The following is a 27,879-nucleotide window of genomic DNA, read 5'->3' as shown; positions in this document are numbered from 1 at the left end:
CATAGCCCATCATGCAAAGCTACCCATGGTGCATTGCTCTCTGAGTCGATGGTAGGTTGCCTACACGGGATGCGCTGCTTCAGACTACATTTGATTTACCCCGTGGTGTGGACATGGACTTTGCAATATTGGGTGGTAAGAAATCAGCCTTGACTTGGAGTATAGTCGCACCCTCAGAGTCTTAATGTTTCAGTTTGACACCAAGAGTCGTACAGAGATGGCATCCAGGAAGGTCGACCACAAGAGATTTTAAAGATTTTGTGAAATCTCTGGAAACAATCAGGATTCGGTCTCAATTTGTAACAAATTTCAAGATCCAGTTTTTCTCAAGTGTCAGCTGATCCTTTATCCATAGACTAAATCTTGGAGCACAACATGAAAAGGAATCCTTATCCTACACATGTTCCAGCTGGCACCACGCATCTGAGAAATGTTTAACCACACGGCTGGAGAGAGCGGGTCGTTTCATGGCAGTATGGGCTACTTTACAGTAATTCTGTATAGGGTTAAATATCAATCTCCATCAATGAGTACACAGGAGAAGGGGAGATGAGCTATTATTAAAAGTTCAAAGGACTTTGTTCCTAGTTTCATAACTCTGATCATCTTTCATAGTCGTTACCACTGAGCGCTCCTATTGGCCAACTCCTTGCACCCACCTTTGCTGTGCAGAATATAAAAAGGGAGATGTCTGAAATACAAATAATCCCTGAACCATTGCTACACCCGACAATGGACCCGCTGGGAACAACCACTCTGTTCCTGGTCATTTGTGTCTCTTGCCTTCTCTTTCTCTTCACGTGGAGAAAGACGCCTGGAAGTGGGAAGCTGCCACCTGGGCCTGTTGCTTTACCCCTCATTGGAAACATGCTGCAGCTGAGAGAGAAGAGCTTGTCCCAGCATCTAGACGAGGTAAGGGTGTTCTCTTGCTGGGTGGGTAGCAGGCATTTAGCACAGCCTAGCTCAAGCCCAGCCTGGTGGCAGTGCCATGTTCACTGAAATGCCCGAGTTACTGCTTCACAAAACAATCAGCCTTGGACTGCAGATGTAAATGGTTTGGGATAATCCACTGCTTGTGTTACAGGTGAGTGTGTTATTCAGAGGTAACCCAGAGTGCCTCAACAGCGGCACTGCCCTGGGTACAAGTTGTCGCTGGCTGGGCTCAGTGGTCTAGCGTGTTATGTAAGGAAATGGCAGACACAAGGCTTCAATTCTGGTCCTACCTCTTCCACAGACTCTAGGTGTGCCCTTGGGCATGTCACATAACCACTCTGCCGTTGTTTCCCATCTGTGAAATTGCTCTATTGACATTTGCCTGGATCACAATAGGAAGGTTAGGCAGAGACTGCAGCTCAGCATAGAATCAGCTCACAAGACTGATTAAATGCAGACAGCATTTCTGTGGAGTTTGAAGTGTCATTTCTACAAAGCGCTCAAAATCTCTATTAAGAGCCCTATAATAATGCAGGTGGCTCTTCCAATTGGAACAGACAGAATTATCATGGGATCAGGCAGAGAGGGACACATACATTGATAGGGGAAACCTGTATAATAACATGATGCACTGAGATGTCAGGCAGTCCCAGACCTCCAAGGTATGTCGGTGCCAAACTCTCCTTGAAAACAGTGAAGTGAAGCTCCTAAATACCCTGGAGAATTGTGGCTGAAATGGCCAAGTCTGGGCAGTGATCAGTGGTCAGAATTGGGTAGTATTAGCTGAGTGACAGGAAAGTGTTTGTGTCATTTGATCTTCTCCCCCCCATTCTTACCCTTTAAGAAGTGGGTCTAAGTTAACACACATTGGCCTTTTTGTTCAATTCTTACAGCTCAGTAGAACGTACGGCTCGATTTTCACGATCTACTTGGGCTCCGAGCGGGTTGTGGTGCTGCATGGGTATGAGGCAGTGAAGGAAGCTCTGGTCGATCTTGGGGACGAGTTCAGCAGAAGAGGAAAAATACCACTATTTGAAAAAGCTACCAAGGGAACGGGTACGTGTGGATGGAATAACATCTGCATATAGGACTGATATTATTTGTTTGGCGAGTAAAGTGCCAGAGTTTTGTTAATAATAATAAAAGTCGGAGAGCATAGACACAAAATCTGTGACGCTGAAGTTGAAGCTGAACCTTTGGCTCAGGCATGTTTGGTTGTTTGCCAAACAGACAGACAGACAGTTGGGCTTCCCTCCTTTCAGGCCTGTTCTCTACTCTTTTCCAGGTATTGGTTTCACCAATGGGGAGCCGTGGAAGCAGCTCCGGCGATTTGCCCTTATGACCCTGAGAGACTTTGGGATGGGGAAGAAAAGCATTGAGGAGCGGATCCAGGAGGAAACCCGTTTTCTGGTGGAAAGACTCAGAAACACGCACGGTGGGGATTGTTTCTTGTCCACTGAACACTGAGCAGAAAGACAACTCTTGTCTTTGCTTTTCATGATGTTGTTAGTTTGGTTCAACCATCTCATAACTGAAGCCGTGAGCTGCCCAGACAGAGGCCGGTAGTGATGTCAAGTAAAAGGATGGGTGAAATGTGCCAGAGATGACCCTTTCCGGTTGTTGCTTTTTCACATTTGTCCCCTGTGGTGTGTGACAAATGATCAAATGGATGATGCTTGTCTAGAGTGTGTACACAGTTATCTGTAATATAGAGGGTTAGTTCCAGTGTGCTGGGTTCACAAGCCACCTATTCCTATGGTTTGCTAATTCTCATTTTCTTCCCTGCTCCAAGTCTGACACATGCTTGATTATAGAAATTTCTAGAGCGAAGGGCCCTATGGGAATGTTTGAAACTCCTGTGGACATATGCAGGGCCAAAATGGGCCAGGCAGGGAGCCGCACAGCAAACACACTGCAGCTGGATTGCCAAGGAAAAGATAGGAAGTGCTTGTTTCGTGGCGTGTGTGAGACGGGCAGCCCTAACCCCTATAAGTCCCCCTACCCAGGGCATATTGCTGTGAGACCCCCAGTATCCCAGTGCTGCCTCTAACTCTAGTGTGGAGGGAGAAGTCCTTGCTGTAAAACTGACTCCTTTTAGTTTTGGTTCCCTCCAGAGCGGTCCTTTGACCCCAGCCTCCTCCTCGCCCACGTCGTCTCCAATGTCATCTGCTCCATCGTCTTCGGGGACCGGTTTGACTATGAAGATAAGAACTTTGTTACTTTGATTAGCTACATATTGGAGATTAGCAAACTCCAGCAATCTTCCCGGGCAGCGGTATGTTGAGGGATTTGTTCTGGTTTTATTGACTGTAATGGGGAGGGGATTTCGCATTCTTTCTTTAGTAATTTTCCCTAAAAATTGTTATATCACATTCCCCATAATGGTCCCGTTCTTCTCATTGGGCTGCTGCTACTGCCAGACTGACCTTCCCATTTCTTCCTCGGGGATGTTTAATTTCCCTCACAAAGCAAGTCATTAGCCAGAATTCGATTTGCTCAAGGATGTTCTGTGACAACACAATTGGGACAAATCAGGGAAATCTCCAGTCAATACAGTGATACCAATGCCAGTCTTAATTCACATGCCCTAGCGCTTTTGAAATGTGCTATGTGAATGTAATCGCATTCCCCATCTCCAAAGCCAACTTCCTTTCACTTCCATTTCATACCACCCCGTAAGCGCGCTCCCCTTTTCTGAGAGCCTCCCCAAATGCACGGTGAAAGGCCAAACGTTCTGCTGATGTGATTCAGATAAAATTAATGAAGATACATTAACAGACAGTCTGGCCCTGCAACTTCCGCTTCAGAAACTTGAATGCATATTTTCCTTTTAGAGTTCATAATGGTGGATTGCTACCTAAGAAAATCTGTGGCAGGAGGGAAGGCTAGGCATTTCCGTGGGTTTTTTCTTCAGGAGAAGAATGTGTGATTTGTTGGAAAAAATGGAGTATGTCTTAGGTGACATAACTAAACCTTGGTGCAGTTTTTCTGGGGAATTTGTGTCTGTATGATACAGTCTTACTTCGAACTTGCAACGTTCTGTTGAATTTTGATTTTGATTAGAAGGCTCCCTAAAAGTATTTAATTGTATGGCTGTAGTTGTGTCTTTGGGGTGACAAGTGAGACTGTCTTTGTCTCTTGAGTCCAGATAAATCAGCCCATGTTTTTTTTTTTCAATCTTTATAGCTGTACAATTTTTTCCCAACACTCATGGATTACGTTCCTGGACCTCACCAAAGGCTATTTAAATTATTTGATGAGTTCAGAAGCTTTGTTGGGGAGAGAGTGAACACACATAAAGCGTCTCTGGATCCCAATTGCCCTCGGGACTTCATCGATGCTTTCCTCATAAAAATCGAAGAGGTAAGTGAGGGCAGCAGCTCTTTCCCAGCACTGTGGTAAGGATGTTAAATGTTGGTAAATTGACTCATCAGGTAGTGGATGAAATTTCCGTCGTCTACTCAACTAGTCGATAGGCACTTCCGCATTCCTGCTTTGAAATGTACAAGAGCCGCTGCTGGGGATCTTTTACATTTCAAAGGAGGAATTCGGTACTCTGTGTGCAGCCCAGAGCCAGCTGACTCCGGGCTGGCATGAGAGTGTGCCTGCTTTGAAATATACAAGAGTCGCCCTCTGACACTGGCCTCCCTGCCCCACTGCCAATTTGAAATGCAGCACAGAGCAAGGTTCTGCTGGTGACTCCCCAGCGGATCCCGGTCTCTCCGCAGCATTTCAGCAGATGCCCGGGTTCCACAGCGCCACTTTGAAGTACCCTCTTCCCCCCTCCTCCTTTGCTGGCTCTATCGACTGGGCTATCCGATAACATCCGTACACTTGGTGGGGGCTGAACATCTCCCGGGGATACATTTGTTTAATATTGACCTGGGGCATGGGTGTTGAGACGCCCAAAGGGAAGAAACGGTTTGTACTGAAGGAAAGTACGCTATTCTGCTCTGTTCTCCTGCTTCCTATGAAGTAAAAAAAAAATCAGCTGTTATATTGAAAAGGCCCAAGTACTGCAGTAATGCCGCTGTAATCTGTGGTGCCATGGGCCATTTATTTGAGGTTTTTATAATGACAGCAGTTTGGTCTCCTGTTGGGTAGAAGATGATTATTTTATGGCCTGATAAGAATATTTCTTATAGCTTTACAGTCAAACCTGAAACACCTTCCCCAAATTGTTTTTCAGGGGCAAAAGAATGGCGACACAATATTTACAGAAGAAAGTATGCTACAAAGTACAGTTGGGTTATTTTTCGGTGGAACAGGAAGCGTCAGCCACACCCTATGCTTTGGACTCCTGGTTCTTCTGAAATTCCCAGAAATAGAAGGTAACAACACACACGTGATCTCAGTTGCAGATCCAGAGAACATTTGCGATATGTTTGGGAGGGAGCAGCTTTAACCATGATCTCAACAGCTATTTCGGCACATGAGAACTCTGAGGCTATGTCTACACTGGCGTAATCTTGCGCTAGAGCTATGCAAATGAGGCTAAAAGTGGAATATTGCCGAGCCTCATTTGCATATATAATGAGCCGGAATTTTGCGGAAGAGGCTCTTGAGCAAAAAGGAGCTGTCTACACTGCCCCTTCTTGCACAAGAAAAACCCTCTTGCACAATGCCGTTATTCCTGAAAATAATCAGTGATAATTAGAAAATATTATAATAAATTGGCTATCATAGTTTTCCTACCTTTACAGTAGATAGAAATGTTACCACCATTTTTCAATGCCAGGTGTGTTTCTTTTCCTGGTAAGTTAATCAGCCATTGGAAATAAATTCTTGACCATTGTTATTTCTTTATACGGTGCCTTTATATTTCTATATAACAAGAGAAAACACACTTCAGTTCAAGATAGTAAATATGTAACGTTTCAAAACACTAAACAATTTTAACAACACAATTTGCATTTACAGATGACTGATCTCAAAGCCTTTTTTTGCCCCTCGGAACTGTTTTGTTTTATAGTACAATGGCCCTGTTTACAACAATAAGATCTATATTGACAATATAACATAACACTATACATCTTAAATTGCCCTCCAAACACGGTCTTTTTCAAGGGCATTCTCAAATACGAAAGAAGTGAGCAAAGAGTCCTGTTCTAAGAGTAGCAATCTGGCCAAATCACGTCACTCTGGGAATTGGGGAAAAAAGTCTCAGGTGTCAATAGATTTATTTAGGAAAGAACACATTATAATTTTGGGGTTGAGAAGCAGTAAAATAACGACCTCAGCTTTCCATTGGGAGCAACCGGAATGTCAAAGGGAATCACTGAAAGAAAGCCGCTGAGCTTTGTGGGGGAGACGTGAGAAATGCCTGGAGCAAGAAATGGATACACAGTGTGTCCCCTTCAGCCACCAGATCACCTGGCAGTGAGCCATGTTGCTATCACATGGTGGTAGTTCATTGGTTAAGGGAAGTGAGTAGAAGATGGGTCCTGCCCCGGACCCCCGCAGGCAGGAGTTCTCATTGGAATAGCCCCATTGCAACGGGCAGTCTTGTGCCTGTATTGACCATCTGAGCAAAGGGCCCCAGGGCTGAATGAGCCGTTGGGAGTGAATTCCTCTCTCAGATCCAGACCAGAGTTGATGCTCCCAGGCAGGGGCGGGCCGTGAAGTGGAGGCAGTCTCGGCTGACACTGGCCAGGCTGTGCCAGATCTGAGAGTAACAGGCAAGCTGCAGGTGGAGTGGACTGGCAAAGTCATCGCATCTTCCGAAGTTATCAGCTTGCCGGTGTCAGGATTGTGGAACTCAAAGCTCGGCCAGTGCTCGAGACTATGCCCAGAGCAGAGGGGGGGTGACACAACGGTGGGAAAATCTGTAGGAATTTACTGTTACTGTTAAACCTCACTCATCTGGTTACAGCGAAAGTTCACAAAGAGATTGACAGTGTGATTGGCCGAAGCCGAAGCCCCAGCATGGCAGATCGAAGCCAGATGCCCTACACAGATGCCGTGATACATGAAATCCAGAGATTCCTTGCACTTGCGCCTATAGGTTTCCCACATGCTGTGGCTAGAGATGTTCATCTCAGGCAGTACGTGATTCCCAAGGTCAGTTCCGAATGCGTGCGTGTTAAAGGTCAAGTTTGTTTACTCTTCTCTCTGTTTAATTTCAAATTATTCCTTCAACGTGATTGGTGCGGTGGGTGTGTTTACTGATTTATCAGTCATGGTCCAGGTATTGTTGAGTCTCTCTCAGTCTCTACCTAAAGAAGAACAGAAGTTGGAAGTGTTCAGGTTTTCCAAAGCAAGCAACAACAAAAAACCCTCCCAAACTCTCCAATGTGATCATCTATTTTGATTTCCTTTGTAGGAAGGAAGGCTCATAGACCTTCCTCAGACTAATTCCTTTAATGCAGCTTCTCTCTCATTTGTGGGGTATGTTGCTGATTTAACTAATCTAGCTACAACTACTCAAGAGAGATCTTGGAGTCATTGTGGATAGTTCTCTGAAAATATCCCTCTGCGCAGCAGCAGTCAATAAGCAAACAGAATGTCAGGAATCATTAACTAAGGGATAGAGACTAAGACAGAGAATATCTTATTGCCTCTGTATGTTACCATAGTGCGCCGACATCTTGAATACTGCATTTAGATGTAGCCGCCTCATCTAAACAGAATATATTGACTTTGGAAAATGTTTTTAAAAAGGTAACATGATGAGGGGTTTGGAATGGGTCCCGTATGAAGAGATTAAAAAGACTGGGACTTTCCAGTTTAGTAAAGAGTTGACTAAGGCAGAATATGATAGAGGTCTATACAATTATGAGTAGTGTGGAAAAAGAGAATAAGGAAAAGTTATTTACCTAGTCCCACAGCATAAGTACTAGGGCTCACCAAATGAAATTAATTGGTAGCAGGTTGAAAACAAACACACAGCGCACAGTCAACCTGAAGAACAAGTTGCTAGGGGATGTTGTGAAGACCAGGAGTTTAACAGGGTTCAAAAAAGAACTAGATAGATTCATGGAAATCAGGACCATCAGTGCATTTAGACCAGGTGGGAATGGGTGACAGGAAAGGGATTTCTTGATCATTCCTCCTTCTGTTCATTCCCCGTGGGGCACCTGGCATTGGCCATGGTCGGAAGACAGATACTGGGCTAGATGAACCTTTTGTCTGGCTCAGTGTGGCTGTTCTTATGTTCTTAGGTCAGATACACTGAGTAATAGGAGAAAATTATCTCCTCTATCTTACGGCACTTTACACAGAGACTGTACTATCGCCATCCCCAATTTACAAACGCAGTAACAAGGGATCTGAGACTGAAAATGACCTGTCCAAAGTCACCCCGTGTATCCCATCTCTGTCAGTGAGTAGTGTCAAGGTGGACTGCACTTCAGTGGAATTCGCTCTGCTCATGAGATGTTATTTCTGCTTTGGTTGAAAGCATGAAGATCAGTCCCACAGTCGAGTCAGTTTTGGAGGCTTCTCTCTTTTGGCGAGTTTCCACCTTAAGTCTTTTTTTCTGCTTTTGCTAATTCAGGGCACCACGATATTCCCTGTCCTGAAGTCAGTTCTATATGACAGCAGGGAATTTCCAAACCCAGAGCAATTCAACCCGGGACACTTCCTGGATGAAAATGGTGCCTTTAAGAAAAGTAATTTCTTCATGCCGTTTTCTGCAGGTAAAAGAAGCTGCTTTTGTTTCAGATCCCAGCCTGTCTCCTAACTTTCCCTGGTTGTTCTCAGACTGGTTTGTGCGCAGCGTTTTGGGTGGCTCATGAGGAAGGATCTGTCACACTAGCAAAGCAGCTATCAGTCTTTGCACCACTGTCTCTTCCTGCTTATTGGTCTGAAGGGAGTGTTTGTACTAGGCATACACTCCCTTCGCTTAACGTCACCTGAAAACTTCTAGTCTTTCTTTGTGTGCTGTCTGTCTGGTGTAAATTAATCCGTGGTGAAAGGTGCAGACAAAGCTAACATCGAAGGGAATACCAAATCTAGAGTAGCCAGTTTTGTAGTCATGTGGGACCATGTAAATATCGACCATCCCTCACTGGTGTTTGTCAGCCTCTTCGTAAAGCCTTCCAGTGACGGGAATTCCACAGCCTCCTTGGCAAGCCTGTTCTAGAGGTTGTCTAGCCCTATTTTTAATTTTCCTCTCTAATCTCTAACCTAAATCTCCCCAATTGCAGAGTAAACCCATTAATTCTTGTCCTACCATCAGGGGGAAAAGGAGAACAATTAATTCCCGTCCTCTTATAACAGCCCTTAGGCTATCTGAAGTCTCCTTACTGTATCTCTGGTCTGTCATCGTGTCTGATGACCACACTGGTCCGGGGATCAGCTTTTGTAAACCTTCGAGCATGATTCATTTTGTTGTTACTCTGAAATCTCTCCAATGTATCCACGATTCCTATAGCGAGGAGCTCAGAATGGGACAGGCTGCTCCAGTGGAGACCTCACCAGTGCTGAGCAGAGCAGGAGAATGCCCTGCCGTGCCTTGCATAACCCACGCCCTCTAATACATCCCAGAATGTTTTTAGCCTTTTCTGCAACTAAATCACACGCTTTATGTCTATTTAATGTGTGATCCACCCCTTAATCCCTTTCAGCAGTACCACTGCTTTGCCGCTACAGCTCATGGAATAGTTGTACAAATATGAGACTCACACTGAATTCTATTAACCGAGTCATTCATGAAAATATCAACCACTCTGCAACAAACTATAGATAGCTACTTTTTCAACAACTGAAAGGTCAACCATCGAATAGTAACTTCATCTAGACCACATTCCCCTAGTTTGTAGGGGCCTCTCTCCGCTAGGCTGCTAACCCTGTTGTAGAAGTCCTTTGGTCTGAATTGGCTTGATTTGTTCTTCACAAATCCACACCGGCTTGGCTTTTCCTCATCAATCTTTTATCACCTACATACCTTGAATTGGATTTAGTTAGTTTTGGTATCTTTCTAGGCTGACTGGTTACAGTTGCTCTGATCTTCTTTCAAACCTTCAAGATCTCTGAGGGAACGGCCAGTATCTTCAATCTCTGTGTGCATCTAACCTTAACCCGGAGCTGTTGCTTCCATAACAACTGTATTTAAAATGTGCTGCAAAGAAAGATCTCCGGCCTCAACTCAAAATTTCGTTTCCTTGCAGGGAAACGGATTTGCTTGGGAGAGGGCCTGGCTCGCATGGAGTTCTTTTTGATACTCACGGCGATTTTACAGAACTTCACCCTGAAACCCGTTGTTGAACCCAAAGATATTGATATTATTCCAGCATCATCATCTGTGGGCAATCATCCAAAACCATATCAGCTCCGTGTACTTTGTCGGTAAAGGTTACCTCAGTACACGGTGAGTGCATCTGGAAGACACAGAAATGCAGTGTCTGTTCACAGCAGAGGTAGATGCACCACTGAATGCTGAGGTCATGTTGGCCTCACCTCTTCCCTTCCCCATCCTCCACGCTTGCAGAAATTTGTATTATAGTTCATGCAGGTTCCAGGGTGGCTGGGAAGGCTTTATCTGGTTTTTTGGCTCCCTCGGTGCCTTGGACGTCCCGTAGCCGTACCAGTGAATGTGGGGAGCCCCAGAACCTGCATGGAATATAAAAGCTCAAGTTCACTCAGTCACTTCCAGCTGCTGCACTTTTCTCCAGCAGGAGATGCCGGAACACGCCCAACCCCGCCCTCTGGAGAGCCCAGGTGCTGTGCTGCTTCCTTTGCAGGTTCCTTCCACTCCTCCCTACAGAGCTCCCTAGCCACTGGGCCCCTCACCGATCCTCTCTCTCTGCATGGCTGCTGGGCACCCCTCCCAGCTGCTAAGGAAGCTAAATTGTCTGAATAACAAGCCTTGAGGATAAGGGGGAAGCAGTAGATGTTCTGTACTTAGACATAAGAAAAGCACCTAATACAGTCGCGCATGATCTTCTTAATAATAAACTAGGGCAATACAGTGTCAATGGGGGTACCATAAGGTGGTTGCTTAACCGGTTGGATAACCACTCTTAGTGAGTCGTTATCAATGATTCGCAGCCATGCTGGAAGGGCATAATGAGTGGGGTTGTGCAAGGATCAGTTTTGGAACTGGTTCTGATCAATAGCTTCATCAACCACTTAGGTGATAGCATAGAGAGAACGCTTAGACAGTTTGCAGATGATCCCAACCCAGGGAGCTTGCAAGTGCTCTAGAAGACAGGGTCATAATCAAAATGATCTGGACAAACTGGAGAAATGGTCTGAGGTAAATAGGTAAAGATCAATAAAGAGAAATGCAAAGTGCTCCACTTAGGAAGGAACAGTCAGTTGCACACACACAGAAGCAAGGGTGGAGTCTGGGTGGGGCCATGTGCAGAAAACACCTGCTGCGGCGTTAGCCAGGCTCCACAGGTGGCAGCTTCGCCCACTGCCCATGCTAAACGACCTGGGCTTGGGCATGAATCTGACTGTCGTTGATTCTGGATTCAAGTCCTCGGTGACAGAAATGAGCTCGTTGTCTTGAACCAGATAATTGCTGGATTTTTATATAACGGTGATTTAAAAAATAAAGTATAATATCAAAACTAACCGTCCATTGACTCGCAAAGCCACGTGCCGTGATCGTGGGGTGTCCTCAGACAGGCACATGTGGGAACAGACGCCGCATGAGTTCTCAGGTCAGCTTTGGTGCAGTTGACAATTATGGAAACTTTGTCATTGACCAAGAGTTGGTAACAGTGTCTGGCCCTTGAGCGCTAATCACCCAATCGCGATGATACAACACTTGGGGCTCAACATCTTGCAGAGTTTTCTGTGGCTTGGCTAGAACTAGAGTTCTCCCTGCCCTGTTCTTTCATGCCATTAAAAGGAAGCGCAGTGTTAACACAGGGAAGCAGGGTCTGAATGAAGAACCAAAACTGTTCGCATGCCCAACCCTTCTCTGCAGCCCCCCACTCTCATTTGGCAGCCAGGGTCAGTTTGCAGTGCGCTATGATGCATTAGAATTAGCTGTGAGTGTCTTTTTATTTTTATTCGGTAGCTTCCTTTGATCTGTCTGTTTTCACTTGCAAACACTTAAATCCTATGGTTTTACTTAATCCGGTCACTTTTGTCTACTATTTGTACTACTTTTGTCAAGCCCAGTGTAAATAATTATTACCTGTGGGTGCAATTGGTGCGCATATTCTCTCTTTCATTGAGAAAGTGGCCAAACGTCCTTTGAACTTTCTTTGTGTAAATTTGTTACTTAGAGAAAGATGGATTAGTTTGGGGCATTCACGTTCCTGAGCCCTCCTCCCCGTTCTGGTTCCCAATTCTTTCCTTCCCCTGCTGCTGCCCCCAAATAAAACCTCCCGTTCTTTGAACAATGGTCTCTTTATTGGTTGAACTGCAGGGCTGGGTGGGGGATGAAAGGCAAACACAAGGAATGCAGAGGCAACTTGTGGAGAGCCACGTGGAAGAGGCTCAAAATACTGGCTTCAAAGCCTCTCTGATTTTCCCTACCCTTCGCTGTGCTCTTCTTACCGAGCTGTTGTCTGCCTGCTCAAATTCTCTGGTGAGGCGCTCTGCCTCAGCCCCATACACTGACAGATAAATTTTCCCCTGGCTGTCGCAGAGATTATGGAGCGTACAACACCCTGCCACCACAAGGGACATGTTGCCTTTGCTGAAATCAAGGCCGAATCAGGAGACTCCTGAGCCTTCCCTTTAAACGTCCAAATGCACGTTCGACCACCATCCTGCCCTCACTCAGCCTGTTGTTGAACTCCTCCAGGCTGGTGTCTGGGCCGCCCGTGTAGAGGTTCAAGAGCCATGGGCAAGGTGCTCAAGGGTGAAGATGGGGAGGTGCACTCCACGTAGGGTCCCACGGCAGTTAGGGAGCCCCACCACAGCAAAGCCGCGCACTATGGTGTCCACAGTTCCCAGAATCCCAACCCTCTGTAGCACAAGGGCATCGATCACCTGGGCTACTTGTGCATCAGCAGGCCCCACTGTAGATTTCCTTGCTCCGAACTGATTGGCCGCTGATCGGAAGCTGTCTGGCGCTGCACGCTTCCAAGGGGTAATTGCCACACGCTTCTCCATAGCCAGAGTGGGTTTCACGGCGCCAGGACTGGCATTGCACTGTGTCCAGAGGATTGAATGGTGGCTGTGCAGGTCCTCCATGCCACCCTCAGCTTTCTCCTAATCCTCTTCCTTTTAGATGGCCTGGCGTATGCTGTCCAAGCACCGCATCCTTCAAAGTCCCACAATGCACACATCAGCCTCACGATGGCTGTGGCAAACCGGGCTCCAGGCTCGTCTTCCTGACGACTGTGAAGACAAGGAGACCCCCTAAAAGCATGAACACACTGCCTCCCTTTTATCACACTGCGGGGCAGAGGGACGAGGTGAGTGTATTATGGGATGCTGGAGGCATGAGCCAATAGCCAGCCTCCGCACAGCTTTGGTCACAGCGGGCACTATGAGCATAGCCCAGCATGCAAAGCTACCCATGGTGCATTGCTCTCTGAGTGGATGGTAGGCTTCCTACATGGATTTGCTACTTCCAACTACATTTGATTTATCCCCACTATGAGGACATGGGCTTTCAACTTTACACAATTGGATGGTAAGAAATTGACCATATTAGAAATGACCTTAGCTTGTTGTGTCAAGTTTTTCTCAAGTGTCAGCTTATCATCATCATAGAATAGTAGGACTGGAAAGCACCTTGAGAGGTCATTGAGACCAGTCCCCTGCCCTCATGGCAGGACCCAGTACTATTTACACCATCCCTGATAGATGTCAATCTAACCTACTCTTAAATATCTCCAGAGATGGAGATTCCACCACTTCCATAGGCAATTTACTCCCATGTTTGACCAGCCTGACAGGAACTTTTTCCCAATGTCCAAACTAAACCTCCCTTGCTGCAGTTTAAGCCCATTGCTGCTGCTTCTATCCTCAGAAGTCAGGAAGAACAATTTTTCTCCCTCCTCCTTGTGACACCCTTTTAGATACCTGAAAACCACTATCATGTCACCTCTCAATCTTCTCTTTTCCAAACTAAACAAGCCCAATTCTTTGAGTTTTCCTTCGTAGGTCATGTTCTCTAGACCTTTAATCATTCTTGTTGCTCTTCTCTGGACCTTCTCCAATTTCTCCACCTCTTTCTTGAAATGTGGTGCCCAGAACTGCACACCGTACTCCAACTGAGGCCTAATTAGTGCAGAGTAGAGCGGAAGAATGACTTCTCGTGTCTTGCTCACAACACGCCTGTTAATGCATCCCAGAATCATGTTTGCTTTTTTTTTTTTGCAACAGCGTCACACTGTCGACGCATATTTAGTTTGTGGTCCGCTATAACCCCTAGATCCCTTTCTGCCTTACTCCTTCCCAGACAGTCGCTTCCCATTCTGTATGTGTGAAACTGATTATTCCTTCCTAAGTGGAGCACTTTGCATTTGTCCTTATTAAACTTCATCCTGTTTACCTCCAATTTGTCCAGATCATTTTGAATTATGACCCTATCCTCCAAAGCAGTTGCAACCCCTCCCAGCTTGGTATCATCTGCAAACTTTCTAAGCGTACTCTCTATGCCGATATCTAAACAATTGAAAAAGATATTGAACAGAGCTGGTCCCAAAACAGACCCCTGCAGAACCCCACTTGTTGTTCCTTTCCAGCGGGTTTGTGAACTGTTAATAACTACTCTCTGAGACTGGTTATCCAGCCAGTTATGCACTCACCCTATAGTAGCCCCAGGTAAGTTATATTTGCCTAGTTTATTGATAAGAATATCATGTGAGACTGTATCAAATGCTGTACTAAACCCTAGATATACCACATCCACCTCTTCTCCCTTATGCACAAGACTTGTTATCCTATTAAAGAAAGCTATCAGATTGGTTTGACATGATTTGTTCTTTACACATCCATGCTGGCTGTTCCCTATCACCTTGTTATCTTCCAAGTGTTTGCAGATGAATTCCTTAATTACTTGCTCCATTATCCATAGACTAAATCTTGGAGCACAAGATGAAAAGGAATCTTCATCCCGCACATTTCATGTTCCAGCTGGCACCCACACCTCTGAGAAATATTTAACCACATGGGTGGTGAGAGCGAGTCATTTCATGATAGTTTAGGCAACTGTGCAGTGATTCTGTATAGGATTAAATGTCATGCCCCATCAATCAGTACAGAAGGGGAAAGGGAGATGAGATATTATTAAAGGTTCAAAGGACTTCATTCCTAGTATCATACTCAAGTCACCTTTGTTCATCTAGAACTTATCTCTTTAAAGCAGAGGTACAAAGAGCTCCTATTGGCTAATTGGTTGCATCCACTTGGTCTGCATAGAATATAAAAAGGGAGACGTTTGAAATACAAAGTAATCTTTGTTAGCCCCCTTAACCATTCCTAGTTAGGACTTCGTTCCTAATTGCACAACTCTGGTCATCTTTGTTAGTCTGGCGCTTATCTTGTTAGCACGGTAGAACTGAGAGTGCCTATTGGACATTTCCTTACACCCACCTTTGCTGTGTAGAATATAAAAAGGGAGTGGTTTCAACTACAAAGTAATCTGTGTTAGCCCCCTTAACTATTCCTAGTTAGGACTTCGTTCCTAGTTGCACAACTCTGGTCATCTTTGTTAGTCTGGCGCTTATCTCGTTACCAGCGTAGAACTGAGTGCGCCTATTGGCCAATTCCTTGCACCCACCTTTGCTGTGCAGAATATAAAAAGGGAGACGTCTGAAATACAAATAATCGGTTAGCCCCCAGAACCATTGCTACACCCGACAATGGAACCGCTGGGAGCAACCACGGTGTTCCTGGTCATTTGTGTCTCTTGCCTTCTCTTCCTCTTCACGTGGAGAAAGACGCCTGGAAGTGGGAACCTGCCACCCGGCCCCGTTGCTTTTCCCCTCATTGGGAACATGCTGCAGCTGAGTAAGAAAAGTTTGCCCCAGCATATAGAAGAGGTAAGGGTGTTCTTTTGGTATCCGTTGCTGGATTGGTAGCAGACATTTAGCTCAGCCTAACTCAAGCCTAGCCTGGTGGCAGTGCCATGTCGGCTCAAATTTGAAATCAGTCTTGGATTGCAGATATAAATGGTTTGGGATAATCCACTGCTTGTGAGAGAGGAGAGTGTCTTAGTCAGGGGTAACCCAGAGTGCCTCCACAGCGGCGCTGCCCTATTTACAAGTTATCGTAGGCTGGGCTCAGAGGTCTAGAGTGTTAAGTAAGGAACTGGCATTCGTGGGCCTTCAGTTCTGTCTCTACCTCTGCCACAGACTCCAGGTGTGCCCTTGGGCAAGTCACATAACCTCTCTGCCGTTGTTTCCCATCTGTGAAATTGCTCTATTGACATTTGCCTGGATCACAATAGGAAGGTTAGGCAGAGACTGCAGCTCAGCATAGAACCAGCTGACATGACTGAATAAATGCAGACAGCATTTCTGTGGAGTTTGAAGGGTCATTTTTACATAGCGCTCAAGATCACTATTAAAAGTTCCTATATTAATGCAAGGGGCTCTTATAATTGTAACACAGACAGAATTATCCTGGGATCACACAGACACAAACACATATCGATGGGGAAACCGTCTTTAAAATACATTAGTTAAGCAACATGATGCACTGAAATGTCAGGGAGTCCCAAACCTCCAAGGCATGTGGGTGCCTAACTCTCATTGAAATCAGTGAAGTGAAACTCCTAAATACCCTGGAGGATCGTGGCTGAAACGGCCAAATTTTGGCCAGTGGTCAGAATTGGCTAGTATTAGCTGAGTGGCAGGAAAGGTCTTGTATAATTTCATCTACTCCCCCCGCATTCTTACCCTTTCAGAAGTGGGTCTAAGTCAACACATGTTGGCCTTTTTGTTCCATTGTTACAGCTCAGTAGAACGTACGGCTCGATTTTCACAATCTACTTGGGCTCCGAGCCGGTTGTGGTGCTGCATGGATATGAGATTGTGAAGGAGGCTCTGGTCGATCTCGGGGAGGAGTTCAGCAGAAGAGGAAGAATGCCGCTATTTGAGAAAGCTACCAAGGGAACAGGTACATTGGGAAGAACGTCCACACGTAGAACTGATATTCTTTGTATGGTGAGAACACAGCTAAGAAAAGAGAGGGGAACGTGCCAGAGTTTTGTTAATAAGTAGTAAAAATGGGAGAGCACAGACACAGTATCGGTGAAGTTGAACCTTTGGCTCAGCCACGTTTGCATGTTTGCGAAACAGGCAGATAGCGTCGTGCCTCCCTCCTTTCAGGCCTGTTCTCTCCCTGTTTCCAGGTATCGCTTTCGCCAACGGGGAGCAGTGGAAGCAGCTCCGGCGATTTGCCCTTATGACCCTGAAAGACTTTGGGATGGGGAAGAAAAGCATTGAGGAGCGGATCCAGGAGGAAACCCGTTTTCTGGTGGAAAGACTCAGAAACACGCACGGTGGGGATTGTTCTTTGTCCACTGAACACTGAGCAGAAAGACAACTCTTGTGTTTGCTTTTCATGACGTTATTAGTTTGGTTCTAACATAACGGAAGCCATGAGCTGCCCCGACAGCAGGCTGTAGTGACGTCATAGGAAAGGATGGGTGAAAGGTTTCAGAGATGACCCCTTGTGGTTGCTTCTTTGTCACATTTGTCCCCAGTGATGTGTGACCAAAGCGCAAAGGCATGATGCTTGTCTAGAGTGTGTAGACACTGACACAGTGAGCTGCATTAGAGCGGGTTAGTTCCAGTGTGCTGGGTTCAGAAGCCACCTATTCCTATTGTTTGCTAATTCTCGTTTTCTTCCCTGCTCCACGTCTGACACACGCTTGGCACCAAATTTCTAGAGTGAAGGGCCCCTTGGGAATGTTTGAAACCCCTGTGGACATAGGCAGGGCTTCATAAAGGACGCTTGTTCCCTTGTTGGCTGTTCTCATGTGCCCGTCTTGTGTTATTCCATGTCTTTGGTCCAGGTGTATCTGCCACTAAGGGGAGGGATAGCTCAATGGTTTGAGCATTAGCCTGCTAAACCCAGGCTTGTGAGTTCAATCCTTGCAGAGGCCATTTTGGCGATTTAAGGCAAAAATTTGTCAGGGATGGTGCTTGGTCCTGCCATGAGGGCAGGGGACTGGACTCAATGACCTTTCGAGGTCCCTTTCAGTTCTAGGAGATAGGCATCTCCATTAATTTATTTCCATGCCTGGCCCACCAGTGACTGCTTCCCCTTCCTCTAGGATTTTTCCCTGGTGACGTTTTCTCTGTCCATCTGACACTGAGCATCTATCTCCAGCAGCTGTTTGAGAACTTGGGAAATAGGTGGGGGGGTCTTCACACATCTCCAGGTGTCAGCAAGGTAAAGCGAGAGCGACTCCACCTGGTGCTAGCTGATGATGATGGTACCTAGCCACTGGGCAGTCCCCGCTGTGAATGGGTCTCAGGGCAGCTGAGCACTTCGCCAGTCCGCGTGCGAAAGGGCCTGATGCTGTCATCCCCCAGATAGCTCTTCAACACCACCTGGTGCGCCCCACCTGGCTCTCCAGGGCTGGTCTCAAGGCTCTGGGATCCAGCCTCAGCCATTGCCACTGTAGTGGTGTCTGAGCACCCTGGATTCTTCCAAATCGCTGTGCCCTGGGGTAGCTGCCCACTTTGCCCCCATCTGTCTGCGCACCTGACCGAGCAGGATCCATTCTGTGAAACGGGCTCCAGACCAGACAGGAGGTATCGCTCAGACAGGGACTGATGGCCCTTTGTCAGACCAAAACGGGCCAGGCAGGGAGCCGCACAGCAAACACACTGCAGCCGGATTGCCAAGGAAAAGGTGGGAAGTGCTGGTTTCATGGCGTGTGTGAGAGGAAAGTGTGGGGACGGGCAGCCCTAACACCCCTATGTCCCTCTCCCCAGGGCATATTGCTGTGAGCCCCCCAGTATCCCAGTACTGCCACTGACTCTAGTGTGGAAGGAGAAGTCCTTTCTGTAAAACTGACTCCTTTTAGTTTTGGTTCCCTCCAGAGCGGTCCTTTGACCCCAGCCTCCTCCTCACCCACGTCGTCTCCAACGTCATCTGCTCCATCGTCTTCGGGGACCGGTTTGACTATGAAGATAAGAACTTTGTTTCTTTGATTGGCCTCATATTGGAGATTAGCAAACTCCAGCAATCTTCCCGGGCAGCGGTATGTTGAGGGATTTGTTCTGGTTTTATTGACTGTAATGGGGAGGGGATTTCGCATTCTTTCTTTATTCATTTTCCCTAAAAAATTGTTATATGACATTCCCCATAATGGTCCCTTTCTTCTCAATGTGCTGCTGCTACTACCAGACTGACCTTCCAACTTCTTTCTCGGGGATGTTTAATTTCCCTCACAAAACAAGTCATTAGCCAGAATTCGATTTGCTCAAGGATGTTCTGTGACAACACAATTGGGACAAATCAGGGAAATCTCCAGTCAATACAGTGATACCAACGCCAGTCTTAATTCACATGCCCTAGCGCTTTTGAAGTGTGCTATGTGAATGTAATCGCATTCCCCATCTCCAAAGCCAACTTCCTTTCGCTTCCATTTCATACCCACCCCATAAGCGTGCTCCCCTTTTCTGAGACCCTCCCCAAATGCACAGTGAAAGGCCAAACGTCCTGCTGATGTGATTCAGATAAATTAATGAAGATACAATAACAGACAGTCTGGCCCTGCAACTTCCACTTCAGGAAGTTGAATGCATATTTTCCTTTTAGAGTTCCTAATGGTGGATTGCTACCTAAGAAAATCTGTGGCAGGAGGGAAGGCTAGGCATTTCCATGGGTTTTTTCTTCAGGAGAAGAATGTGTGATTTGTTGGAAAAAATGGAGTATGTCTTAGGTGACATAACTAAACCTTGGTGCAGTTTTTCTGGGGAATTTTTATCTGTATTATACAGTCTTACTTAGAACTTGCAACGTTCTGTTGAATCTTGATTTTGATTGGAAGGCTCCCTAGAAGTATTTAATTGTATGGCTGTAGTTGTGTCTTTGGGGTAACTAGTGAGACTGTCCTTGTCTCTTGAGTCCAGATAAATCAACCCGTGTTTTTCTTTCAATCTTTATAGCTGTACGATTTTTTTCCAACGCTCATGGATTACGTTCCTGGACCTCACCAAAGGGTATTTGAAATTTTTGAGGAGTTCAGAAGCTTTGTTGGGGAGAGAGTGAACACACATAAAGCGTCTCTGGATCCCACTTGCCCTCGGGACTTCATCGATGCTCTCCTCATCAAAATCAAAGAGGTAAGTGAGGGCAGCAGCTCTTTCCCAGCAGTGTGGTAAGGATGTTAAATGTTGGTAAATTGACTTGTCAGGTAGTGGATGAAATTTCTGTCGTCTACTCAACTAGTCGATAGGCACTTCCGCATTCCTGCTTTGAAATGTACAAGAGCAGCGGCTCTTGTAAAAATCAGCTGTTATATTGAAAAGGCCCAAGTACTGCAGTAATGCTGCTGTAATCGGTGGTGCTATGGGCCATTTATTTGAGGTTTTTATAATGACAGCAGTTTGGTTGCCTAATGGGTAGATAACTATTTTATGGCCTCATAAGAATATTTCTTACAGCTTTACATTCAAACCTGAAACGCCTTCCCCAAATTGTTTTTCAGGAGCAAAAGAATGGCGACTCAATATTTACAGAAGAAAGGATGTTCTTTGGGGTTGAGAAGCAGTAAAATAATGACCTCAGAGTTCCATCAGGATCAACTGGAATGTCAAAGGGAATCATTGAAAGAAAGCTGCTGAGCTTTGTGGGGGAGATGTGAGGAATGCCTGGAGTAGTAAATGGATACACAGTGTGTCCCCTTGAGCTACCAGATCACCTCTTGACTGGCCTGGCAGAGACCCATGTTGCTACCACGTGGTGATGATTCATTGTTTTAAGTGAAGTGAACTGTAGATGGATCCGGGGGAGAAGGAGGGTTTCCTGCCCCAGGCCCCTGCAGGCAGGAGTTCTCATCCGAAGAGCCCCATTGCAACAGTCAGTCTTGTGCCTGTATTGACCATCTGAGCAAAGGGCCCAAGGGCTGACTGGCCCGTTGGGAGTGAATTCCTCTCTCAGATCCAGACCTGAGTTGATGCTCCCAGGCAAGGGCGGGCTGTAAAGTGGAGGCAGCCTCTGCTGACACTGGCCAGGCTGTGCCTGTTCTGAGAGTAACAGGCACCTACGCACTGCAGGTGGAGTGGACTGGCAAAGTCATCGTATCTCAGATGTAATCAGCTTGCCGGTGTCAGGATTGTGGAACTCAAAGCTCGGCCAGTGCTCGAGACTATGCCCAGAGCAGAGGGGGGTGACACAGCGGAGGGCAAATCTGTGGGAATTTACCGTTACTGTTAAACCTCACTCATCTGGTTACAGCGAAAGTTCACGAAGAGATTGACCGGGTGATTGGCCGAAGACGAAGCCCCAGCTTGGCGGATCGAGGCCAGATGCCCTACACAAATGCCGTGGTACATGAAATCCAGAGATTCCTTGCACTTGCGCCTATAGGTGTCCCGCGTGCTGAGGCTAGAGATGTTCATCTCAGGCAGTACGTGATTCCCAAGGTCAGTTCTGAACGTGTGCGTGTGAAAGGCCAAGTTTGTTCACTCTTCTCTCTGTTTAATTTCAAATTATTCCTTCAGTATGGTTGGTGCAGTGGGTGTGTTTACTGATTTATCAGTCATGGTCCAGGTGTTGTTGAGTCCCTCTCAGTCTGTGCCTAGAGTAGAACAGGAGTTGGAAGCGTTCAGGCTTTGCCTTCCTTCCAGGGGGTCTCATAGGCCAGCTCCTACATCTCAATGTGGACTAGAGAATGAATTTAGTAATGGTGGGCACGAAGACTGTGAACCCTCCATACCTTTGCTTCTCTCTCACATGTGGGGTGTGTTGCTGATTTAACTAATCTAGCTACAACTACTCAAGAGAGAGATCTTGGAGTCACTGTGGATAGTTCTCTGAAAATATCCCTCTGCGCAGCAGCAGTCATGGAAATCAGGACCATCAATGGGATTAGACAGGATGGGTTGGAATGGTGTCCTCAGCCTCTGTCAGATGCTGGGATTGCGTGACAGGAAAGGGATTACCTCATCATTACTTCTTTTGTTCATTCCCCGTGGGGCACCTGGCATTGGCCGTGGTCGGAAGACAGGATACTGGGATTCGCTCTGCTCATGAGATGTTATTTCTGCTTTGGTTGAAAGCATGAAGCTGAGGGGATTCACGAAAATGAAGAAAAACAAAGATCAGTCCCACAGTCGTGTGAATTTTGGAGGCTTCTCTCTTTTGGCGAGTTTCTGCCTTAACTCTTTTTTCTGCTTTTGCTAATTCAGGGCACCACGATATTCCTTTCACTGAAGTCAGTTCTATATGACAGCAGGGAATTTCCAAACCCAGAGCAATTCAACCCGGGACACTTCCTGGACGAAAATGGTGCCTTTAAGAAAAGTAATTTCTTCATGCCGTTTTCTGCAGGTAAAAGAAGCTGGTTTTGTTTCAGATCCCAGCCTGTCTCCTAACTTTCCCTGGTTGTTCTCAGACTGGTTTGTGCGCAGTGTTTCGGGTGGCTCATGAGGAAGGATCTGTCACACTAGCAAAGCAACTATCAGTCTTTGCACCATTGTCTCTTCCCGCTCATTGGTCTGAAGGGATGTTTGGGATAGAAATACACTCCCTTCTCTACACGTGGCCTGAAAACTTCCTGTCTTGCTTTGTGTGGTGTCTGTCAGGTGTAAATTAAGCCGTGGTGAAAGGAGCAGACAAAGCTAACATCGAAAGGAATACCAAATCTATAGTAGCCAGTTGCATAGTCATGTGGGACCATGTTAATATCAACCATCCCTCACTGGCGTTTGTCAGCCTCTATGGCAAGCCTGTTCTAGAGGTTGTCTAGCCCTATTTTTAATTTTCCTCTCTAGTCTCTAACCTAAATATCCCCGATTGCAGAATAAACCCATTAATTCTTGTCCAGCCATCTAATACAGGCAGTCCCCGGGTTACGTACAAGATAGGGACTGTAGGTTTGTTCTTAAGTTGAATCTGTATGTAAGTCAGAACTGGCATCAGCCGCTGCTGAAACTGATCAGTTTCAACCGCGGCTGAATCTGGACGCCAGTTCTGACTTACATACAGATTCAACTTAAGAAACCCAGGCGTCCCCAAGTCAGCTGCTGCTCAAACTGATCAGCAGCTGATTCCAGGAAGCCTGGGGCAGAGCCACTCTGCCTCAGGCATCCTGTAGTCAGCCGCTGGTCAGTTTCAGCAGCGGCTGACTTGGGGACGCCTGGGGCAGAGCAGCTGGGGTGCTGCTGGGTTGGTCCGGAGCGGCGCTGCGGGACCAACCCGGCAGCACCCAGCTGCTCTACCCCAGGGGTAGGCAAGAAAAGCCTGGTCTGCTGGGGGGGGGCACTAGCTGCACCCCCCCCCAGCAGACCAGGGAGACGGGGGTGGCGGGACCGCCCAAGTCCTCCACGGCTTTGCTCCGTCTCCCTGGTCTGCTGACCTGGGAGACGCGGAGCAAAGCCACAGAGCACGCGGGCAGCGGGATAGCCCGGGCGCGCCTGGGCTGTCCCGCTGCAGGCATGCTCCAAGGCTTTGCTCCTCGTCTCCCTGCAGATCAGGGAGACGGGGAGCAAAGCCTTGGAGCACGCCTGCAGCGGGACAGCCCAGGCGCGGTTGAGCTGTCCCGCTGCGGGCGTGCTCCGTGGCTTTGCTCCCCGTCTCCCTGGTCTGCTGGTTGGGAGATGGGAGGCAAGGCTGCGGAGCACGCCCACAGGGGGACAGCTCAAGCGCGCCCGGGCTGTCCCGCTGCGGGCGTGCTCCAAGACTTTGCTCCCAGTCTCCCTGCAGACCACGGAGACGGGGAGCAGCTTTTCTCGCCCCGGAGGACGGGGGCGGCAGACCACGGCGCATCTGGGCGTCCCGCCGCTCCCGTCCTCCGGGGCGAGGAAAGCCCCGTTCGTAACTGCGGATCCAACATAAGTCGGATCCGTGTAACTTGGGGACTGCCTGTAGTAATTTCATCTAGACTACATGCTCCTAGTTTGTAAGGGCCTCTCTCTGCTAGGCCACTAATCCTCTTGTAGAAGTCTTTTGGTCTGAATTGACTTGATTTATTCCTCACAAATTCACACTGGCTTGACTATTCCTCATCATTCTTTTATCCCCTACATGCTATGAATTGGATTTAGTTACTTTTGGTGTCTTTCTAGGCTCACTGGTTACAATTGCTCTGATCTTCTTTCATACCTTCAAGATCTATGAGGGGAGGGCTATTATCTTCAATCTCTGTGTGTGTCTAACCTTAATCCTGAGCTGTTGCTTCCATAACAACTGTATTTAAAATGTGCTGCAAAGAAAGATCTCCCATGTGATCTCAAAATTCCTTTTCTGTGCAGGGAAACGGAACTGCATGGGAGAGGGCCTGGCTCGCATGGAGCTCTTTTTGATACTCACGGCGATTTTACAGAACTTCACTCTGAAATCCGTTGTTCAACCCAAAGATATTGATATTATTCCAGCAACAGCATCTGTGGGCAATCATCCAAAACCATCTGAGCTCCGTGTTCTTTGTCGGTAAAGGTTACCTCAGTACACGGGGAGTGCATGTGGTAGGCACAGAAATGCAGTGTCTATACACAGCAGAGGTAGATGCACCACTGAATGCTGGGGTTGTGTTGGCCTCACCTCTTCCCTTTTCTACCCCCCAAGCTAGCAGAAATTCTTACTATGGTTCATGCAGGTTCCAGGGTGGCTGGGAAGGCTTTATCTGCTTTTTGGCTCTCTCAGTGCCTTAGAATCATAGAATAATAGGACTGGAAGGGACCTCGAGAGGTCATCGAGTCCAGCCCCCCGCCCTCAAGGCAGGCTCAAGCTCCGTCTACACCATCCCTGACAGATGTCTCTCTAACCTGTTCTTAAATATCTCCAGAGAGGGAGATTCCACCACCTCCCTTGGCAATTTATTCCAATATTTGACCACCCTGACAGTTAGGAATTTTTTCCTAATGTCCAATCTAAACCTCCCCTGATGCACTTTAAGCCCATTACTCCTTGTCCTGTCCTCAGAAACCAAGAGGAACAAATTTTCTCCTTCCTCCTTGTGACACCCTTTTAGATATTTGAAAACCGCTATCATGTCCCCCCTTAATCTTCTTTTTTCCAAACTAAACAAGCCCAGTTCATGAAGCCTGGCTTCATAGGTCATGTTCTCTAAACCTTTAATCATTCTTGTCGCTCTTCTCTGTACCCTTTCTAATTTCTCCATATCTTTCTTGAAATGTGGTGCCCAGAACTGGACACAGTACTCCAGCTGAGGCCTAACTAGTGCAGAGTAGAGCGGCAGAATGACTTCACGAGTTTTGCTTACAACACACCTGTTGATACAACCTAGAATCATATTTGCTTTTTTTGCAACAGCGTCACACTGTTGACTCATATTCAACTTGTGGTCCACTATGACCCCTAGATCCCTTTCTGCCATGCTCCTTCCTAGACAGTCGCTTCCCATCTTGTATGTATGGAACTGATTGTTCCTTCCTAAGTGGAGCACTTTGCATTTCTCTTTATTAAACCTCATCCTGTTTATCTCTGACCATTTCTCTAACTTGCTAAGGTCATTTTGAATTATGTCCCTATCCTCCAAAGAAGTCGCAACCCCACCCAGTTTGGTATCATCTGCAAACTTAATAAGCGTACTCTCTATCCCAATATCTACATCATTGATGAAGATATTGAACAGTATGGGTCCCAAAACAGACCCTTGAGGAACTCCACTTGTTATCCCTTTCCAGCAGGATTTAGAACCGTTAACAACAACTCTCTGACTACGGTTATCCAGCCAATTATGCACCCACCTTATCGTGGCCCTATCTAAGTTATATTTGCCTAGTTTATCAATAAGAATATCATGCGAGACTGTATCAAATGCCTTACTAAAGTCTAGGTATATGACATCCACCGCGTCTCCCTTATCCATAAGGCTCGTTATCTTATCAAAGAAAGCCTTGGACTACCCATAGCCGTACTAGTGAACCTGGGGAGCGGTGCCCCAGAACCTGCATGGAATATAAAAGCTCAAGTTCACTCAGTCACTTCCAGCTGCTGCACTTTTCTCCAGCAGGAGATGCCGGAACACGCCCAACCCCGCCCTCTGGAGAGCCCAGGTGCTGTGCTGCTTCCTTTGCAGGTTCCTTCCACTCCTCCCTACAGAGCTCCCTAGCCACTGGGCCCCTCACCAATCCTCTCTCTCTGCATGGCTGCTGGGCACCCCTCCCAGCTGCTAAGGAAGCTAAATTGTCTGAATAACAAGCCTTGAGGATAAGGGGGAAGCAGTAGATGTGCTGTACTTAGACATAAGAAAAGCACCTAATACAGTCGCGCATGATCACCTTAATAATAAACTAGGGCAATACAGTGTCAGTGGGGGGCTATTATAAGGTCATTGAATAACCGGTTGCATAACCACTCTGAATGAGTCATTATCAATGATTCGCAGCCATGCTGGAAGGGCATAATGAGTGGGGTTGTGGAAGGATCAGTTTTGGGACCGGTTCTGATCAATAGCTTCATCAACCACTTACATGATGGCATAGAGAGAACGCTTGGAAAGTTTGCAGATGATCCCAACCCAGCAGGTGTTGCAAGTGCTCTGGAGGACAGAGTCATAATTCAAAATGATCTGGACAAACTGGAGAAATGGTCTGAGGTAAATAGGTAAAGATCAATAAAGAGAAAGGCAAAGTGCTCCGCTTAGGAAGGAACAATCAGTTGCACACGCACAGAAGGGGAAGGCTGTGTAGGATGGAGTCCTGCAGAAAGGGATCTAGGGGTCAGAGTGGACCTCAGGTACGAGCCAACAGTGTGATACTGTTGCAAAAAAAAGGAAACATTTGTGGAGGCCTTAACAGGAGCGTTGTGAGCAAGACATGAGAGGTGATTCTTCCGCTCTGCTCTGTGCTGATTTGGCCTCAACGGGAGTCAGATTCCAGCCATTTTCTTCCTCTCAGGGTGCAAATTCCCGGGGAGGAGAAGCCTGACACTTTGTTTTACTGGGTGGAGAAAGGTGCGCACACAGGGGATTTTTTTTTTTTTAAGGCCAACATTTATTGAATACTCAATCATATTCATCAAATAAACTAAAGAAGCTAAAACTTAACTAAATTTATTTTTTTTAAAAAATTAACAACTAAACTTTGCTTAAAAAATGCAAACTGAAGTATGGGCTTAAGACAGGGTTGTCCAAACTTTTTTCAAAGAGGGCCAGATTTGATGAAGTGAACATGCGTGAGGGCCGACCATTTTGCCTGACATTCTTTGAACCATTAAAATTAAATGCAAATTAACTATTTTATGCAAAGTTTATTGCAAACGGCATACTTTTCATTTCGTCACATGGATGACAAATCTAAACAGGTGTTAAATCACTCTGCCTTTCATATCTGAAGGCCAGATGAAAAAAAAAATCCAGGAAGCTGAAATATATGTCAGGAACATTGTAAAGTACATTACATATTATTGGTAATAAAGGTTGTCTGTCAACTTTTAAGTTCAAAAAATATGAACAGGAACATAACACCAAGTATACATGTTGTGTCCAAATATATTTATAACTGATTTAGACCAACTGACATTAACTGAGATTTTACAATGTATTCATCTCAATACATATGGATTCGTTGGGGGCCATAAAAGATAGATATTGCCAAATTACCTGGGGGGCCGTATTAAACCGGAACACGGGCCACAATTGGCCCGCGGGCCGGACTTTGGACATGCCTGGCTTAAGATGTCGGGCTCAACATCTTGCTTTGATTGGCAGAGTTTCTGTGGCTTGACTAGACCTAGAATTCTCCCTGCCCTGCTCATTCATGCCATTTAAAGGAAGCGCAGTGTTAACACAGGGAAGCAGGGTCTGAATCGAGGACTCAAGCCTCCCGTTCGCATGCCCAACCCTTCTCTGCAGCCCCCATTCACAGTCACCAGCCTCGGTCAGTGCAGACCTGGAGTTCCGAGGTCCCTCTGCAGAATTCACTTCCCACCCTGGGCAAG

The 27,879-nt window shown here is 46.6% G+C and overlaps 2 protein-coding genes across 3 annotated transcripts; both read left to right on the top strand.

Moving 5' to 3' along the window:
• On the top strand, positions 1-15,811 carry LOC102463663 (cytochrome P450 2H2-like). 2 transcript variants are annotated; one of them, XR_016350134.1, is made up of 10 exons: positions 1-912; positions 1,827-1,989; positions 2,219-2,368; positions 3,048-3,208; positions 4,120-4,296; positions 5,123-5,264; positions 6,806-6,993; positions 8,429-8,570; positions 13,070-13,256; positions 15,732-15,811. XR_016350134.1 is itself a non-coding variant. In XM_075916759.2 (9 exons), the coding sequence occupies exons 1-9, from the start codon at positions 688-690 to the stop codon at positions 10,223-10,225; spliced, it is 1,530 nt and encodes a 509-aa protein (XP_075772874.2). In that variant the 5' UTR covers positions 16-687; the 3' UTR covers positions 10,226-11,661. The 2 variants fall into 2 exon arrangements, 1 of the variants encoding a protein (XP_075772874.2); XM_075916759.2 differs by lacking the exons at positions 13,070-13,256; positions 15,732-15,811 and adding an exon at positions 10,044-11,661 and having other exon boundaries at positions 16-912.
• LOC102446389 (cytochrome P450 2H2-like) lies at positions 13,263-24,985 on the top strand. Its single transcript, XM_089780330.1, has 10 exons — positions 13,263-15,833; positions 16,749-16,911; positions 17,147-17,296; positions 18,849-19,009; positions 19,920-20,096; positions 20,462-20,523; positions 20,914-20,939; positions 21,211-21,398; positions 22,164-22,305; positions 24,228-24,985. Exons 1-10 carry the CDS (start codon positions 15,654-15,656, stop codon positions 24,407-24,409), a joined length of 1,431 nt encoding a protein of 476 aa, XP_089636456.1. The 5' UTR covers positions 13,263-15,653; the 3' UTR covers positions 24,410-24,985.
• Positions 24,986-27,879: the final 2,894 nt, after the last annotated feature.

Source organism: Pelodiscus sinensis, chromosome 8 (genome assembly GCF_052426305.1).
Source record: "Pelodiscus sinensis isolate ZL-2025 chromosome 8, ASM5242630v1, whole genome shotgun sequence".
NCBI lineage: Eukaryota > Metazoa > Chordata > Testudines > Trionychidae > Pelodiscus > Pelodiscus sinensis.
The sequence above is the reverse complement of the archived record's forward strand: the minus strand, read 5'-3'. Positions and strand labels throughout refer to the sequence as shown.